Source organism: Mytilus galloprovincialis, chromosome 1, assembly GCF_965363235.1.
Source record: "Mytilus galloprovincialis chromosome 1, xbMytGall1.hap1.1, whole genome shotgun sequence".
Taxonomy (NCBI): domain Eukaryota; kingdom Metazoa; phylum Mollusca; class Bivalvia; order Mytilida; family Mytilidae; genus Mytilus; species Mytilus galloprovincialis.
The window spans coordinates 119,280,465-119,300,383 of NC_134838.1; the positions used below are offsets into that span (position 1 = coordinate 119,280,465).

Below are 19,919 nucleotides of genomic sequence, written 5' to 3' on the forward strand. Positions count from 1 at the left end.
ACGTTTTGATATTATTCGCTTTTTCGAAGTCGTTATTGAAAGAGAATTCTTTATAGTTTACACTATACACAACAAACGACGGTTTCAATACTGTGTAATAATCATTTCAAGTTTGTTCGAAGAAAGTCAATGTTTTTTCTTCTAAAATGTGTATACCCTTCTGCTAGTCGAATCCTTTTCAGTGATAGTTGCTGTTTCTTCATGTTAATTATATAAATGGTGTATTCATTAAAAATCTTTTGTCGTCACAATCAGTGGTTGGCGATATTTTGAGCAATTCAGAAGAGTTTACAACATGCTTTTGTGGACTTGTCCATCGTATAAGGTTCTTTATTGTCTTCGAAAGATGTCTCTTAATAGTGGTAAAATAAGTTTCTTAGATTGCTGTCTCAAAGACATTTACCCATTTGTTTTTAAAGGTCTATGAAAAAAAGATGAACAACTGACAGTAGTTTTAGTCAAATACAAACCCTTAAATACACTTTATGAGGTAGATAAGTAAAGTTCGCATCATGCTCACTGACTCTTCGAACGTAGATTGTTTGAACCTAAATCATGAACATAATGAGTAAATGTCTTGTCTAGCCTCTGCTAAATGCATCAATACTTTTGAGGCTTGAGAAGATTTTAAGAGAGCTCTACATAATGAACATCTACATAATATTTATTGTTGAAGACCACCGTAAGCTGACCTCTTGGAAGGTTTTGTCATTGATGTCTATCAAATATCTGCATTTATTCATACAAATGGAAGATCTCAATATCCTTAATAGACCGGTGCTCTATGAATAATGGCAGTTTCTAAAACACTGTTGTATGTTGTATCACTTTAACCTGATCAAAGACGTGTAATTTTCATAATATATGTTAATAGTTTGTTTTACATAAGTCAAACATTTTTTCAGTTTACAATAAAACGTATGCTTGTATTATAAGAGGTTTACATGTCATACATAATACATATAATAGTCAAATGATAAAAAATGTAGTTTTGTATAGATAATTGTTAGGGTGATCATGTGCTGCATTAATTACCACATAATTTTCGTAGTCTATTTAGTTCTTACACCATGTTTATAATATCTCCTGAAATTATACTTGCCAGGATCGAACCAAGCTAAACAGAAACTGCATGTTTAAAAGTTCTTTAAAATCAAACACAAAGATAAAAGAAATTGTGCAATTAGCTTTATCTCCCTTTAACCGATTTAGTAATTATATGTGATCGAAGGATTAATTCTTTTCTCAGTAGTTCAAGGGGCCTTCCGTTATCATTACCTATCCATATTATCATCGACTTTGAATGTTTAAGTAAGCCAATATTTCTCCAAGTTAAAAAGAGATTGGGAATATTTTGCTAATATTTTTATTTTTCAATCTGATAGATGCATGTCTACCGTTGAGCAGCTATTGTCATGCCGTCCTGCATGGTTTATCTGAATCACTTTTTACAAGAATGACACATAAACCTTCTTTTTATATAGTATGCCTTATTGTGTTCCAGCCCAATGAAAAGCATAGATAACAGCACCAATAATGATATGCCAATTTTAAAATTTCTTTTTTTCTAAAGAAGTCTTTAAGAAAACCTTAATGAGGATAATGACATTCTTTTCATTCTTTTCATTTTTTCATATTTATTTGTCCTTATGGTATCGGGACGCACACACGGATGTAGTGTTTTCAAAACGGTTCCCTTTAGTCTACGTGAAATTACTTTTTTGTTTCGTTTGTGTCGGGAAGATTATGTGTTTTCGAGTAGGGGTTAAGGACGACACTTGAACGATTCGTATTCTATATATTAACTATAATAATCAGTCATATTGAAAACAATGATTGCACATTTTTGCAAAAATGTATCCTCATGTTGTTTACAAAAATGCAAACGACGCTATGTTAAATACACAGTAGGTTCGAACAAAAACTATAATGTCAATGCAAAGATGACACGCTGTCTATATATGTTTGATTCTGATGAAACTAACACATTTGATTGTCCATATACCAGATAACAAGGTTTCAGCAAAATGAAACCTTGAAATTCTTGCCTTTTTTTGTTGTTCTCGACAATATTAATGCCATGCATCTAGCTTAATTGAAATTACATTTACATGTAGTTCTGTTTTACATATATCATTCACTCACGAACGTATTTCTATAAGCACCTAATTTGTGTTGTTTTAACTTGGACGGTTTTTTATCTCTTGGAGTAGTAAGTTCCGGAAAGTGGTGATCAGGTTCCGACCCATGTAATAACCATGTCATAACAAACTCTTTAGACGGCATGTGACCAGGCAAGGCTGAAGGAAACTTGGGATATTTTTCAATGTCTCTTTCCAATTGTCTTATATCCATTCCTGATGGTATTTTTGGAATTCGTTTTCGAGGATTTATTGATATATTAGACACAGCTTTAGGTCTCAAACGTTTTTGTGGTAGATGTCCCGCATGATGATTTGACATGTATAACAATTCATTCTTTAATCTGTCTGATTTTGTATGAAAAGCACAAGTAGATGCTGACACTTCCGGTAAAATCTGTGTAGTTTCTATTCGAACTGAGTTAGCCTTAGCTACTTTTTCTATTGCATCATCACAGAAATCATAACCATCACTTTCACTTCCCATCGTCCTGTAAAATAAACAAAAACATATATCAATGATCAATTGAAAAATCATTTGAAAAAAATCATTAGAATCAATGATTGTCCCCGGTAGCCATGATTTGATAACTTTTCTTAGAAGTCTTTTAATACAATATTCTAGACCACTTTGTGTTTAATGACTAAAATTGGTCAAGAAATTTCAGATTCAAATTTTTTTTTGGGGCTTTAATTTTCCTCAATTTTGCAATGTTTTCCACCAGAACAACATTAAATACTGCAGTAGATCAAGCAGAATGTATTCTTTATCACAAAGATATAGTCAGCAACACATATACTGGTAGACAGGGCTTATGAATGACATGTTTCCAACAGTAGTCAAAGACAACACCAAAAGAAAATAGCAGCATGGTGCAGTCAGAAGTAAGACAGTTAGAAGACGAAAAAGAAGGGCAAAAGCAGAAGAGTCACGAGCATGGATGACTAGGAAGTTGACAGAAAGAAAGATCCCATGGGCAGAGTTATGGGGGATGGAACCATTCACAATTTCATTCATGCTTAGGTCAGTCTATGATACATTTCCCGTCCCTTCAAAACTTTCACCAGTGGGGACTGACAGTAGATCCAATCTGCAAGTTATGTGGTGGAAGAGGTACAATGGAACAGATACTTTCATGCTGTAAGGTTGTTCTGTGAAAATATAGATGGCGGCATGATAGAGACCCTTGATATTGAAAGAAGGAAGAAGAAACCACCAAAAAACAGAGGCAAAGCAGATCAGATTTGTCAGAGAGGGAGATACTGGTTAGGCAACAAAGTCGCAACAGCACTACATCTTGGACAAGGGCAATGAATGAACCATTAGGACTGACATTGGCAAGAAGCTTGTGTTTCCTGAATGTGTACAGACAATCCTACACTCAGACATTGTAGTTTGGTCACAGTCGTCAAAGATGATAGTAGCAATAGAACTGGCAGTTCTATGGAAAGAGAGATGTAAAGAGGCATACCAGCAGGGGAAGGAAAAGTAAACAGAGCGGATGACAACATGTAAAGAGAAAAGTTGGAAAACGTGGCTGTTCTAAGTAGAAGTACAGGACGTCCTGTACAGTCAGTATGGAGGATGCTACAGGCAATAGGAATAGTCGGAAATGTAAGGAATACAACATTAAGACGGCTAGGGAAAAGCAGCAGAACGTTCATCTTGCTGGTTATGGCATCTCCGAGATGATCTGAGCTGGAAGCCGAATGCTTATCAGTAAAGGTTTGAACACCTCTACAGTCCTGCCAACCGGAGTATGCAATAGTATAGGGTCGAAACATCTGGTGAAGATAAGACATCAAATCACTGGCAGAGAGTGACAGAGATTTAGAGATGAGAATCAAGAAAATATGACAGCAGAAAAGCAGAATACCATCATCGTGGCAATACGTTTCGTTCTATACGAAACAATGAGGATTAATTGTAAAGGAGATCCATATACATTCCTTTAAATGTGATTGCTCAGAGGTTTTCAATAAGGCGTATGATACACTTATTTCGTCATGTTTGCCAGCTGATGAACAGTAAATAGAAATCATTTGTATAGATGATTTCACAATCATCAGTATGGTTACAAAGCAGAGCAGATTCTTTTTTAGATTTGCCAATCATAATCAAAGATTGTCTCTGGCCGCAATGTTCGCGTTCGATCAAAACTAAATAAGAATCATTTGTGAAGGAACTTCTACACACTAATTCCGCTCTGATTTGCCTCTCGAGTAACATTAAATTGGACCGTGTATATCCCAAGGATCAGTTCTGTAGAGTTACAAAACTTTCAAAAACTTTCAAACTCGTTTTTTTGTTCGATTCAATGTAACCAAATAAGGATTGTTCATAAAGGACATGAATAATTCCTCCTGTCAAGACTCTTTTAAACGTGTCATATGACTTCAAGGAAGAAGATGAAAAGTGAAAATTTATGGACGACGGAAGCCAAGTGATGGCAATAGTTTACACGGCATGTGAGGTCCGGTTTAGAAATTATCTGAACAGTCTTACAAGAGTACCTGAACAGTCTTACAAGAGTACCTGAACAGTCTTACAAGAGTACCTGAACAGTCTTACAAGAGTTAATTAATGCCTAAGCAGTTGAACAAATATGGTGGAGTTTACATTTCAAAAAAATCAAATCAACGATTTGGTCGCAGTAGCGATATCGATACAGTGATTTTCTATGTTTTCCGTTTTGAATTTTCCTCGGAGTTGAGTAATTCTGTGATTTTACTTTTTTCGTAAAGGTTTTGCAAGACAACTCGATAAAAATGCCATTTTTACTGTACCGTGTTCTTGTGATTCTGGCAGAAAGTAAACATGTTCCACTTCTCCTTAGTCTTATTGATTTGACATCCACACAAACCTCCATAAAGTTGGACATTTTATAGTTTTATCGCATGGACCTAGTATTTATTCAGAGATATTCGTCCTAAATATATATTTGTATATGTCTTTCATTCATAAAGATATGAAGGGAAAATGTTTATTCAAACAGAAATTAAGTGACAATGATTTAGTAATCTAGCGTATGATTTCATTTATAAATCCGTGATCGGTTCTTATTCCTGTAAGCTTTGAGGAAAGTAATGAATATAAGTATTTGTGAAACACAACTTTACAATCTTTTTAAGTTAAAGGATTAAAATTAATTCCGAGATTTCAATTTCAACGCCGACCTTCAGAATTATTCTTTGGGGTACTAACAAAAATACTAATGAAACAAACATTTTCAATCATAGATTTCAATAAAGAACGTATTTATTGTCACGAAAGGTGATCTAGTTATTTTCAATATTCGTTCAAGTGTGAATAGAAACTCAAGGCATACATTGAATGTCTGTCCAGCAAAATCAAAAACAAAACGATAATAAGAATGATAGATACGAGGATAGATATAATTATCTTTGAACGCTGGTGAATAAATGTGAAGATTCACTTGTTCTGTAAAATTTTCTGGTAATTTCCAGTGTCTATCTTATTATGCATGACAGCAGATACTATATTTAACTTGTAAATGAAAAAACACTTTTTCTTAGGTAATCGTATGTCTCTATCACTGCGACCTTTTAATGACACATTTTGTTTTATTTTACAAGCCACTTTGTACAAGATAAACAAGTGCTACGCATTGTTTAAAAACTTTATATGATCTTTGGGGAAGACACTGACTACAAGGCAAACAACAGTCAACAAAACACTACACAGAAAACTAAATACTGCACAATTCTTCATGAGAGACACAAACCTAACAACAACAACATTCAACAAAACATTAACACTACACAGAAAACTAAATACTGCACCATTCTTCATGAGAGATGCAAACCTAACAACAACAACATTTAACAAAACATTAACATTACACAGAACACTAAATACTGCACCATTCTTCATGAGAGACGCAAACCTAACAACAACAACATTCAACAAAACATTAACATTACACAGAAAACTAAATACTACACCATTCTTCATGAGAGACGCAAACCTAACAACAACAACATTCAACAAAACATTAACATTACACAGAAAACTAAATACTACACCATTCTTCATGAGAGACGCAAACCTAACAACAACAACATTCAACAAAACATTAACATTACACAGAAAACTAAATACTGCACCATTCTTCATGAGAGACGCAAACCTAACAACAACAACATTCAACAAAACATTAACATTACACAGAAAACTAAATACTGCACCATTCTTCATGAGAGACGCAAACCTAACAACAACAACATTCAACAAAACATTAACATTACACAGAAAACTAAATACTACACCATTCTTCATGAGAGACGCAAACCTAACAACAACAACATTCAACAAAACATTAACATTACACAGAAAACTAAATACTGCACCATTCTTCATGAGGGACGCAAACCTAACAACAACATTCAACAAAACATTAACATTACACAGAAAACTAAATAATGCACCGTCCGTCATCAGAGACTCCAACATAACAACATTCAACAAAATATAACTAAGAACACTAAATACTGCACCGTCCGTAATGAGAAACACAGATAGTACCATCAAGAACATTAAACAAAACACTTGACAGAAAACTAAATACTGCACCGTTTTACGATAGATACAAAGTTAACCAGAATTTCATGTATGAACCAATGTGCTATGGAAAGGAAACAGTTCTTGTTTTACAAGTGAAACTAGAAATTGTCCACAATGTACGCGTGCCATCAAATCCCCAAACCTAAAATAATACTTTTGTAAATTTTAAAAAGAATTGATCTAACTTGTGTTAGACATTTTAAAAGATTTTTTCACTGAACGAAGTCTCTGTTACTCTCCAACACCAAAGCGAAATCGTTAAAATCATAAAAAAGTATATAAGAAAATGTATAGATGGATTGACAATCGTGTATGTATAAATGTCCCGTCAAAACTAAAGAGCGCATGACTGGATGCAAGTTCTTAGATGTTTGTTATGATCGATAATACTGTACAGTTTGTTCAATGTTTTGTATGGTTGTATACGAGATATTATAATGGTCGAAAAGACGTCTACAAGTTAATAAGGGTAATCAAGTTCATACCCAACAAACACTGCTTTAAAACTTATTTGTTATTTAGTTAAATAACACAGGAAATGGAAAAATAAATATTTAATCATACCTGTCGTGACTGTGGTGTTGTTATTTTCGTTTCTACACAAATAACATGACTGAGTAACATCTTCGATAAATTCAATAAAAAGTTGAAGAAGTTAAACCCCCAATAAAATTCAAAAGTATACACCTCCTCCAGATTATGACTCGATTGTAAAATTATTTAATTCTATGGAATTAACCATATAATATAAGGACGTCGCGTACGGTGTTGGTGATAATACGGGTTTTGCTTTCCAGTTCGCCTTTATTGCATTTGTTAGAAGTTTCGGAATTGATAACTATATAAATGTATATATCAAAATATGCGTAATTAAAAGTAGAAATGGAATATGCCTTCAAATCAATACTTTTATTCATTTTGTTACTCGAATGATCCCTAATAACACTGATTTTGAGCGTGTAGACAAGTAACACCACGACATATTATCAGCGTTGCTTTGAAGTTATTCTTGTAATTTTTTGAACTCATTAAAAAAAAATTGTACTCCTAGAAAGAGTAGTATTTGGTGTTAATGGTGTATGTTTTATTTATGACGTCATCGTTAACTGGACGCGTCTGACCAGGACGAAAAGTTCACTTTGTTTTGTGGTCAAGCCGAAAATCGAAAAAAAATATGGATAGGGGTGAAGTTAAGAGTGATTTTAAAAGGTAACTCAAATAAATTATTCCGAAAATGATATATCTTTTTATTCCGTATATAATAAGGAAAAAAAAATAAAAAGTTTTGTCACAACATTTCAAAAGATCGTGGCAGAATTAATGATTTTTTGAAATTTGTACTTCTGTCACAAAACCCAAATCTCGCATATTTTTTGGAGTTCTTAAAAATTCGAACGAATGCTGCAGATCCAAACCACAATTTACATATCCATCCTTCCTGTGTCAAAATTATACAATAAATATACTACTTGCTATGTCTTCAATTAGTAAGTATAGTTTAAATTATGTCCTAAATTGTTCATTTTATTAAATCCGTTGAAATGTCACACTCGCCGTTTTCTGACGTTTTGGCGTATTTGTTAAGTGTCTTATGAAAAGTAATAGGCAGTTGCAGTCTTTTCTACGATATGAAATTTTATTCAAACGAGAAAACTTTTTTTTTAAGTGTATAAAAAAAAATTGTGTCGAAGTTTTAAGAGAAAATATTGAAAAACAAATAAACGCGATCTTTTTGTTTTTGTCTAGTCAAAATGTCACAAAACGCCGTTTTTTACATTTTTGTTACAAGTATGATAAGTCATATTATACAGTTTTGGAGGGAGGAAAATTTGAAATAATAATAGCACAAAAAATACTATATAACATTAAAATCTATTGTTCAGGGATTTTTTTGAACCCATTTTCGATCACATGTCGGAAGTATTAACGACACAGTCAGCGAGTACTTTTGTCTAGTCATAATGTCACACCATGCTTTTTTACTTGTTTTGACGTTACGTTCTGTAAAACTTGACATGTAGTGCCTAACGTCGAAAATTGCGGAAGCCTTTACGTGTCATGCTTATTAACTTTTTCCAATTTGCTATAACGAATTATGAATTTGATATAACAATTTATCAAATTGTCAAATTGTCAATTTGATAAAACAGAGTATCAATTTGATATAACAATTTAATATCAATTAGAGATAACAAATTGTGAATTTCTCTACCAATAGTATGATTTAATTATAATAATGAGATTGATTGAAACATTGCGTAACCCAAATTTGCGCATTTGTTTGTGTATTGATTCATTGTTTATCTGACGTCCAGCGACAAATATGTCATTGAATGTTTATTCAAAACTTTCTTAACAGGTTAAATGTTTCTGAAACCCTCTTCCTCCCCTTTTATCTATTACATGTATTTGAGGCAGTTTGCGGGACTAGTTTGAACGTTATGTATTCAGTACATGGGACCTGGTGTCTTCAGAACGAACGATTATAATAGAAAAAGGATCAATTTATATTGCACATTTTCAAATCAGAAAGAATGGATAGTGTGTTTCTAGGGACATAGGAACATGCAAGGATAAACAAATGCTGCCATGCTTCTTTATCAATTTCGACGGGCACATACAAGGATTAATAACACATCATTAAGTTCATCCTTCCTATATATTTGTTTCAATATTTATTTTGTTTGCACACTTTTTATTAAAAACAAAGACCCATGCGCGAGATCTAGAAGAGAAAACCCATGCACAATCAGTGCAAAAGGGATCTGATATATCAAATTTTAAAAGTCCGTTCTAGCCTGGAATTTATATTCCAGAGAACGTACGTAATGGGCTCTGTGTATATCCCCTGTACAAAATTTATTTCCTCACACAATACTGTTCATAAAGTTGCAGTAGGAACTGATTTTTTCTCTTTATCTTGTCTATATAAAAAAGAAGATGTGATATGATTGCCAATGAGACAACTATCCACAAAAGACCAAAATGACAAAGACATTAACAACTATAGGTCACCGTACGGCCTTCACCAATGAGCAAAGCCATTACCGCATAGTCAGCTATGATAGATTGTTGTGCACATTCGCCTATACATTGTATTTTTATAAAAGTTGTTGTTTGCAATTTGATGATAGTATCAAGAAAAACGTAAACAGCTGAGTGACAACTATAGAATTACTTTTATTTCCATGATGAACCAAAGTAAACATATAAATATACATACAACTTTGATATTAAGCCAGCATAAATTAATGCTCGTGGTTTTAGTATTATTCAACTAGGAAAGTTTTCGCTATTAAAATTGGGATTTCGAAAATACAGCTGAACGGATTAATCCTGCGCTAAAATGGGCTCTAATGTCTGCGCTAAAATGTCCCCTAGTAGTTTTTCGCTAAAATTATCTGCGCCCATCTGTTTTCTTGTTCATAGTTGAGATTAAATTTCCTTTTGTTTATGAAATTGGCAAATTTGATTAAATTAATTTTATTGTGGTTAATTTTGAATTTGCTTGTAACTGTTGATTCTTTTGACATTTAATACAGGCGACGAAACAAACGATTCAACTTATAAAATCTTTATTCGGAAATTATCAAAAGCGGATAAAAGAATAAGACCTTGACAACATTTACGAGTATGATGGTCTTGTGAAACCATGATAGTCCGTCTGAAGGGGGTGATAAATGACTAAACCGTGTTAAGAGAGAGCAATATCTCTTGCACATAAAAGTCACCCTTTTAGATTTTAAAAAGAGCAGGATAAGGCTACAAGGAAGCACTCGCACCCTCAAAGTGGAAACGGATTAATCATAAATATCCTGTTACAATCAAAAGAAAGAGAAAATATCTTTGCTCCAAGGGGATACTTATTCAAATGAATATTATTTTTCCGTTTTAATTTAACTGTACTTAAAAAAAATATGTGCCGCTTTTGCATTTCGGTTCTATACGTAGCAAGTCAAGCAAACCGCTCATATAAATTATGCTGTATGATTGAGCTGTACGAAATGAAAAAAACGTACGACGTTATTTATACAATGCATGAAAAATAACGTCAAACTAACGTTACCAAAACTAACACCAACACCGTACGCGACGTCAATAAAAGTCTATAATTTGTCAACATATGTATGTTCATTCAACAAAACTTGTTTGAATCAATTGAGACTACTAAACGGTAGCAACAGACATTTGTGTCGGTCGGTTATACCATCGCAAATGTAATATCGTGTTCGTTGTCTGTTTGTAGGAACAATAATTGTAATGTCCCATTGTTATCGTGCGCCTCTTTCTTATGGTTAGAGGTTTAAAGACGATTTCTCATAAGACTAGACAAACGACTCTATCTTGAGTGGTCTCAGTTCAACATCACTAAAGCCAGCAACGGTATCATCTTTGTCTAGTGTAGATTTATTTTGTGAAGTTTTTACAAGTTTTCATTTTATAGGTAGAAAATTTCATTGCTCTCTTAATGATATATGTTTTCCTTTTACTGTTGATGAAATGTTTTCATAGAACATATCCTTAATCCCTTATCACTTTGCTTATTTATATGCACTTGGGAGTTAAATTGGTCTGTGAAGTAGGAATGCATTCAAGTATGATATTTATATAAAAAAGAAGTTGTGGTATGATTGCCAATGAGACAACTCTCAAAAAAACAAAACAGAAATAAACAAATATAGGTCACCGTACGGCCTTCAACAATGAGCAAAGCCCATACCGCTCAGCTGTAAATTGCCCCGAAATGACAATTGTAAAACAATTCAAACGAGAAAACTAACGGCCTAATTTTGTACAAAAAATTAACGAAAAACAAAAAAAAACATCAACAAACGACAACCACTGAATTACAGGCTCCTGACTGGGGACAGACACATACATACAGAATGTGGTTATGTTTGTCAATAGATGTGAAAAAATTTTCCAATGTTGGTTGTACCAAATATTTGGTTTAAAATTACTGGATGGCATCATCTGAGAAAGAAATTAAAAGTCGACGGACAAAGTTTGAACGTTTCTTATGTTAACTTTGAGGTATGCTTAGCTTAAAAATGCAGTACATTTTGCAACAATGGCATATGATGTTTGCATATGAAATTAAATTTAAAGTTAAGGGGTGCATGTGATTAATAACTTATTTTGAAACTGATACATCAATCTACCTATTTTGGGATACGATTGAAATAAGTATTTATTCATATCTAGTTGTGACATCTGGACAAAAGAATCATTACAAGTTTGTTGTCCTTGTGGTCTTTCATCTTATTAAATCTATTTCTTTAAAGAAAAGAGAAAATTATGTTATGGATTTTCTGCCAGTTATAGCACCGAGTAGGTCTTTTATTTGAAACAAAATAGAATGTATAGAACGCGATAAGATCCATTTATACACCAACCTAAAACTACATATTGCAATCACATTTAACCAGGTTTAAAGGGTCCATTTTTAATGTCATTTAAAAAATTTCTAAATACCGATAGATTTCTTTAGACACTCAAAACGGAATACAGAATCTTCATAACGCCATTTTAATTATATGTATAATCTACTTTTTGTTCAATGCAATGTGTAGTATGAGTGATTATGAGTGATTAATCAGACTGAAAATGAAGGTGCTAACTATTGATGAATATAGGGAGGAGAAAGATTGATTGATTGAACGTTGGTTTCTTAACGTTCAGTGGCAAATATTTCATGCATGTTTTTGACGATGGGGGAAATAAATTAACTTCAAAATTCGTGAAATAGAATGAAGATAAGTCAAACAAAAAATGAAAATTTCAGAGTTTAGAACTTCTCGTTTTAGTTTTAGTTCTTTTAAATGAAAATTAGTTTTATTTCCATATATATATATATATATATATAAGAAAAGAAAATAATTTTCACAATGCGGGTTTGATTGAGGTTCTGGATTTTCCCTTCAGTTGGGGTGGGGGCTCCATTTCTATACTATTTTGGCTATTTTCTGTATTCTTTATTGTATCGTCCGTTATTATTTATAGTCTAAGTTTGGTCAATTCATTATTCCTATCCTGGCCTTCACGAAGGGCAGTTTAAACTAGATATTTATGGATACAGGCATTCTTTATCTTTTCGTAATTGCAGTTTAAACGAGTTTACCAAATATTAAAAAGGAAAAAAATGGCGATTTGTATTTGACTTTTATGTTATATGTAAACTAATGTAAAGCTCTGACTTTTCAATGTTATCCACGACCTTTAAATATGCTCTGATATGATATAATGATAGTATATTTCTGAGTATTTTTATTAACAAAAACGCTAATATTATGATGACATTTTCTCGGCAAATCATCAGTGAATCAGATTTGTTTAAAAAGTTTAAGAAGCAAATCTAACTTGGCAACAATAACAGTTGCTCCTTTTACAGACCTTGGATTAATAAATGCTACAGGCATTGGGTTTCTTTTCTTATTGTACACATGGCGATATTCTGATGGCTCCTTCTTATATTCATTTGCTTACTATGCGTGTCTTATGTTTGTTATGGCTTATTTTTGTTATTTGAACTAAAAACTATAACTTCAAAGAATTCGATATTATAAATCAATACAAAACTTCACTATATTTAATCAGAAAAATACCTGGCTTTGTTTCTAAGGTCAATTTCATTTCGTTTCTAGCAAATAAAAACAAATATAAACGGGCAAATAAGAAACAAGAAAAGACACACATAAAAAAAAACCAGGCAGATCAAACAGAGAGCAGAAGAAGAGGAATGTAAAAGTAAAAAAAATATGACATGGGAGATGAAGATAAAATAGAGAATGGAAATGGGCAATGTGTCAAATAGACAAAAAAAAAACACAGCAAGAGACCACCAATGGGCCTTTAATACAGCAAGAGACCACCAATGGGCCTTTGATACAGCGAGAAAATATCGCATCCGGAGGCGGACTCCAGCTGGACACTAAACAAAAATGTGTACTTGTTCAGTGAAAATGGACTTCATACGAACTCCTAAACATATAGATGAACTAAAAAAAAAACAAAAAAAAAACCCATACAAGACTAATAGAGTGGAGAGATAAGTCGGAGAAAAAAGTCAGGAAGAGACGCGAGAAGCTGGACGAAAAGACAGAAAATATATGGAACAGTTTGGGTGGGAGGAAAGCAGAAGGAAGAAAGATGGGCCGGGCAGTGTTTATTGTATATTTTCGTACTCTTTCTTTTGTTGCAGTGTGACCAGCTGTATTTAGTTCGATGATTGTCAAATGGAAATCAATTGTTTTGAAGAAACTTTCAAGTTGACAACTTATTAAAATCTTAATAGGTCACATGTTCTTTTGGTATTTGAGACGTTCCATTGATTGATCAGAACTTATCGGTCAAACACAATACCATGTTGTTTATGAATGAAACTTGAAAACAAATGGGTAATCTCAACCGCTTTAATCTGGGTAATTTAAGTAACAATTTTACCCACACGAATTCTTTAATAATAAGTACTTGTCTGTGTATATAGCAATACAAAATTAACAGTCAAATTTTAAAAACCAGAAAGTAAACACGCATATGCTCTTAGAATAGACAAAACGTCTCGGCTATGGAATGAAATGCAATGTTCCTGCCTTCAAGTTATATTGTAGAATTATCCTTAAAATCATTAATGTTAGTTATGAAATTTACGAAATGATTTTGTTTCATATGTTATAAAGCGAATATTTTTAATAATCATCATTATAATTCAAATCTATCATTCATGTGTCGAGATTTCACTACTTTTTTTAAACAACAGGCCTCGGCCTTTCCCTCTTTAATCTTAACTTTCATACTATTGGAGAGGAAAATTTAAGTTGATACTGCACATATTTGTACAGTTGGGGGTTCAAACATTAAAAATCTGACAATGCCGTTTCGAAAACTGAAAAGAAGACAAAAACTGTACTCAGATCACAATATAAAACAAAAGACTGAACAACACGAACCCCGACAATAGTAACAATCATTATGGAACAAAATAAAACAAAACAAAATCAAGACAAGCAAACAAACAGACAGCTTTAAGTACACCGAATAGAGAATAGAAACGGGAATTGTGTCAAGAGATAACAACCCGACCAACGAAATGAAAACAGCACAAACATACAAATGAGTCTAAACAATAATGCATACTAGCTCAGCGAAATGGACGCCATACTTAACTCCGAAACATATGAATATATCAAATAAAAAAAAAACCAACACAATGCTCACAAAGACAAAAGGGTATCTGACCTGACTTGGGGTACTAGTAATTCAAAATGAGACGGGGTCAAATATGTTTTGTGAGAGCTCAACCCTCTACATATAACTCAGTCTAGCCAATGAGGAATAAACACACACACAGCAAAACACACATTAAAACTCAGTTGAAAAGAAGCCCGAGTCCGATGTTAGAATAAGTAACAAAAGAGTGACTAAGATGTCAGACCTCAATTGAACTTATTATCTCTTCTTCATATACAAATCAACCCCAATCCCTCCCGTAAGGGCCATCATAAGTTATACGAGAACAACATAACCCGTATCATGCCAGCAACTGGTTTAAGAATAAATGTGTTTATTTCAGATACAAGACCCAATGAGTGAATCAATATTAATTCCAAAATTGCCGTCTTATGTTCATATATCTGTAAACTATTTTGTCTGATATTCAATACAATATAGGTTTAATTCTAGAAATGTCATTTCTCTCCTTAGAATGGACATTTACAAGCGTATTCCGGCGTAATTAAGAAATTGATAGGAAAAAAGAGATGAGACGGATTTATAATAAGCTTAATTTCACCGTTTTAAGCACAATCTTTTACAGATTACCTTGTATGTAGAACCGGTGGTTGTCCTTGTACCACAAGAAAATCCATTTTAATTCGGAATAATTAAACTATTTATCCCATTGGTGTCAAACCATAATATTGAATTAATTTAAAACGTTATGTTAAACTAACAATCATTTTTATATACCGAAGTCCAATAAATCGTGAAATATTATAAGTTGTACAAACAATGAGCACTTTTGTTAAATGTACACATGGTGGGTATAAGTTTACAATATGAAAGGTATAGCACAGCTATGGACAAGTAAATATTGGTGTCATTGTTAACAATAGTTAAAGCGCCAGAGCTTTTGTTTTATGAATGACAGACAATGGAGATAAAATCGATTAATCGCATCTTGATCGACCCAATATATACAATCATAGGCTATACAATGACCGTACACATCGAGATAAAATCGATTAATCGCATCTTGATTGACCCAATAGATACAATCATAGGTTATACAATGACCTTACATATCTGTATATCAGATTGTGAACGATTCTTAACCCCATATTAAATACTCATGGACTGACGGATTGATTGGTAGCTTAACGTTCGGTGGAAAAAGTTATGCATGTTCAATCAGGTATCAGTAGATTTTGTATTTTTTGGTCGATCGAGATGGATTGCCACTGGAAGATGAAATTATTTGAGACATTCACAGAAATCTTGCCTTAAAACAGACCACCCACATCTCCTTTTTTTATACTCATACGAACAAAGCATTCTCTCTACACGAGGCATCTGATTTAACGTCCAAATTATAACCGGTGGACGAGGCTGTGTGTTTATTCATCCAGCACAGCTGAAACAAACAATCAATTTCACCAAGGGTTTTGGCCATCAATAAAAACTGTAGTTCGATCGTTCTTATGTTGTACTGCTACACTACTGTCCCAGGTTTGGGTGAGGATTGGGATCATGCTAACATGTTTAACCTCGCCACATTCTATATGTATATGCCTGTCTCAAGTCAGGAGCCTGTAAGTCGGTGGTTGTCATTTGTTTGTGTGTTACATATTTGTTTTTCGTTCTTTTTTTGTACATAAATTAGGCCGTTAGTTTTCTCGTTTGAATTGTTTTACACTGTCATTTCGGGGTCTTTTTATAGCTGACTATGCGGTGTGGGCTTTGCTCATTGTTGAAGGCCGTACGATGACCTATAGTTGTTAATTTCTGAGTCATTCGGTCTCTTGTGGAGAGTAATCTCATCGGCAATCATACCACATCTTCTTTTTTATATATATGACCTCCACGAAATAGCATAATAGTGTTGAAAGTGGCGTACACCAATAAATCAACCAATCAAGTGACTGACTGTAATGAACTTGATGTTATTGTCATTAAACAAATATTTTTAAATCGCGATTTAATTTTGATCTTATTTTTTTTTAATATATACGCCCATTACAGATACTACTTTGTTGTCTGTCATACCGTCCGTCCGTCCGTCCACGTGTCGTGGATGTAGCAACTATATAGGCTACAGTATGGCCTCCAACGATGAGAAACCCATATATATATAATATATTATATAGTTGCCTACTAAGGCCTCGACATAAAAAATACGGAACAATTCAATTGAGAAAACTATCGGCTAAATTTATAACAAAACAATTTACGAAAAACAAATATGACAGACATAAACCAACAACAACCACTGAACTACAGGCTCCTGAAATGGGACAGGCACATACAGAATGTGGCGGGGATAAGCATTTTCGAAGTCGCCGCCCCCACCCCCCTTTTAACCTGGGACAATGGTGTAACATTACAACATAAGAAATAACTATAAAAATCAGTCAAAAGGATATTCTTTTTCAACAACTTTTAACGTTTTTCTAAGGTCAGAAAATTTGGGAATTTGTTTTATCAATTCAAATTTGAAAAAAAAGACTTTAACTTTTCCATTCTTAAGCAATTTTTTATGTAAACAAAAATCTCCTGTAAGTTTTTCTGCATGCGTGGTGATTTAACAGGTTTCTGATTAACTTACTTGTACGCCATTCATGCGACGGGCGTTTCTAACGCACACGGCGCAGTTATTTTTCTTTCTCTAGGGGAGATAACACAATTCAGTTCGATTCATATTATCCTGAACATGTTTCAACGTTTTTGTAAGGTCATGACGATAACCGATGTGACATTTTTTTTAAAATCGGGAATATATATGTAAATGAATCCCCATTTATCCATAAATTACAGCGAACGAACTAATATGACATTTATCTTCTTTAGTTAGGTTTTACACGAACATACATTACAATCTGTAACCCTGCTGTTTCACAATAATTTAGCGTATTTATGAATAATTCAAACCACAAAAGGTCTTTTGTATTACAAAACAATGGTGTTTATTTCTGAGACAGGTGTTACCCATTTATTGTTCAGTTTAACTATATATATAGATCTCTTACCATTTTAAACTATTTTCACAGGAATTCGACATCGAACTGATTCCACAAACATGTCATATTCATAAAAACCAAAATAAGATGTTTTTATTCAAATCATTTATTATATGCGTTTCGGAAAGAAATATATTGAAGTGAAAGTATTTCTTTCAGTGTTTCCAATAAGAACTTTATATAGGAAATTGCAAAAAATGCATAAAATCACTGTACGTGTTATTTTAAATTTACACCCCCTTTTCCTCTTGTTGATTTAAAGAACCTTGCACTTTTATTTTTTGTTTTGTTTTGTTTTACACAAGACACTTTGGTTGGAATGGAATGTGTGTGACTAAAGATTATTGTGGGAATACATTTACTGATTGGTCACATATAAATATTATAATTTTCCAATCAAGTTCTAAATTTTTTTTTTTAAATAAAAAAGGAAGACCTTCATTGGTTTCAATATTGTTATAATATTAAATTTTATACAATCGGCCGATCGAACACCCAAGGGTATCAAACGATAAGAAGTCACCAGACTTTTTAAAAAAAAGTGACACGGAAAAAAAGGGAGAATAACAAAGTGGAAGAGAGACGGACAATATCATTCAAATGAAGAAAAATAAGAAATGATAAATAACATTTAACAAACAACTTATACACAACAAACTACAGAATGAGCAACACGAGCCCCACAAAAAATATATATGAACAAAACAGGGTCTATCACGAAGAATGGTGATTGTACTAGTTATATATCTTCAATATAATTCTGACTGAAACATCAGCTGTTTTCTGATTTTTGGTCGGGAAGTTGTCTCTTTGACATATTCCCCATTTCCATTCTCAATTTTATCTCTATTCAATAAAATATCCATACTCTACATATAGTTCAGTGAAATAAACATAAAAATATTAGTAATACCTGTGATCTGAAAGTGATTCTTCCGTTATAGGTTTGACCCTCTGTTTTATAATCTTCTTTATAGGTCCTAAACGTTTATTATCTTTCTGAACAAAACTAATGTCAACTCTTTTTACTCCAAGCAATGGACTGTCACTTAATCCTGATAAAACAGCAGGAGTTATAAAGATATGGTCCCTAGTACTCATCGTGCTCGTTCGAGATGTTTGGGAATAATGTTTATCCATCTTTCAATACAAAATTGTTCAATTTGTGAACTTTTGAATTATTGTTTCATTTTAAAATCTCAAAACAAAATACATCACTCCACTTTTCTTTTCAATTACGTATCACCGTCCATTTGCTAAACATTTTCTTCTTTTACAAAAATAATCAAGTATATCACAGAATTGACTTCATTAGATTCCAGTCAAAGAAACACTATCCACCTAAAGTACATTTCAATATATGTTCATTATTAACTGAGAAATATAATTGAAGTCGAGCAGAAAATCATTAATTCTATAGAAAACAATTTGTTATCTATAGACGCAAAACTGTAAACTCCTTAGTTTACATTTACGCTTTATAAGTGATATACTTAGTTTCACAAAAATAAAGATACAACTTAAGAACTGCTACGCACACTTGCGTGTAGTCTTGATGACTGAATTTTTATGTTTCTAACTTTAATTAATAACATTAAACCATTATTAGTGGAGTGTAGTAATGAGATATGTTAAGCTAATTCTTCAGCGTTATAGATAAGCTGCTTACTTTTTCAAAACCTTCAATAGACTTCCCACAATTTACGAGGGTGTATATGGGTATTTATTTATTATCGAACACGATACCATGTTTGTGTTTGGTCCAAATCAAACAGGATTTCTTCTAACTTATCATTTAATGTAAACAAGATTAGCGAACAGTCTTACCCTAACTCAAGTTTTAACTAAAGACTTTTTTTTCAACAATAAGGATAAACTTTAAAAAAAAAATCAAGTCTAATTCCCCCTACCGTTTTAAGACTAGAAGAGAAAATTAATGGTTTGACCGTATTTGGATTT

At 32.9% G+C, this 19,919-nt stretch overlaps 1 protein-coding gene across 2 annotated transcripts; it reads right to left on the reverse strand.

Moving 5' to 3' along the window:
- Window positions 1-812: 812 nt before the first annotated feature.
- On the reverse strand, window positions 813-19,497 carry LOC143054729 (uncharacterized). 2 transcript variants are annotated; one of them, XM_076227764.1, is made up of 2 exons: window positions 18,874-19,497; window positions 813-2,632 (listed from the first exon to the last, which is right to left on the reverse strand). In XM_076227764.1, the coding sequence occupies exons 1-2, from the start codon at window positions 19,098-19,100 to the stop codon at window positions 2,134-2,136; spliced, it is 726 nt and encodes a 241-aa protein (XP_076083879.1). In that variant the 5' UTR covers window positions 19,101-19,497; the 3' UTR covers window positions 813-2,133. The 2 variants fall into 2 exon arrangements, with proteins under 2 accessions (XP_076083879.1, XP_076083886.1); XM_076227771.1 differs by lacking the exon at window positions 18,874-19,497 and adding an exon at window positions 15,547-15,735.
- Between the last annotated feature and the right edge of the window lie 422 nt (window positions 19,498-19,919).

Coding starts and splice junctions, on each gene's coding strand:
- LOC143054729 (XM_076227764.1), bottom strand. CDS start 19,100: ATGGATAAACATTATTCCCAAACATCTCGAACGAGCACGATGAGTACT. Junction 2,633..18,873: donor GAATCACTTTCAGATCACAG/GTATTACTAATA, acceptor TTTATTTTACAG/GACGATGGGAAGTGAAAGTG.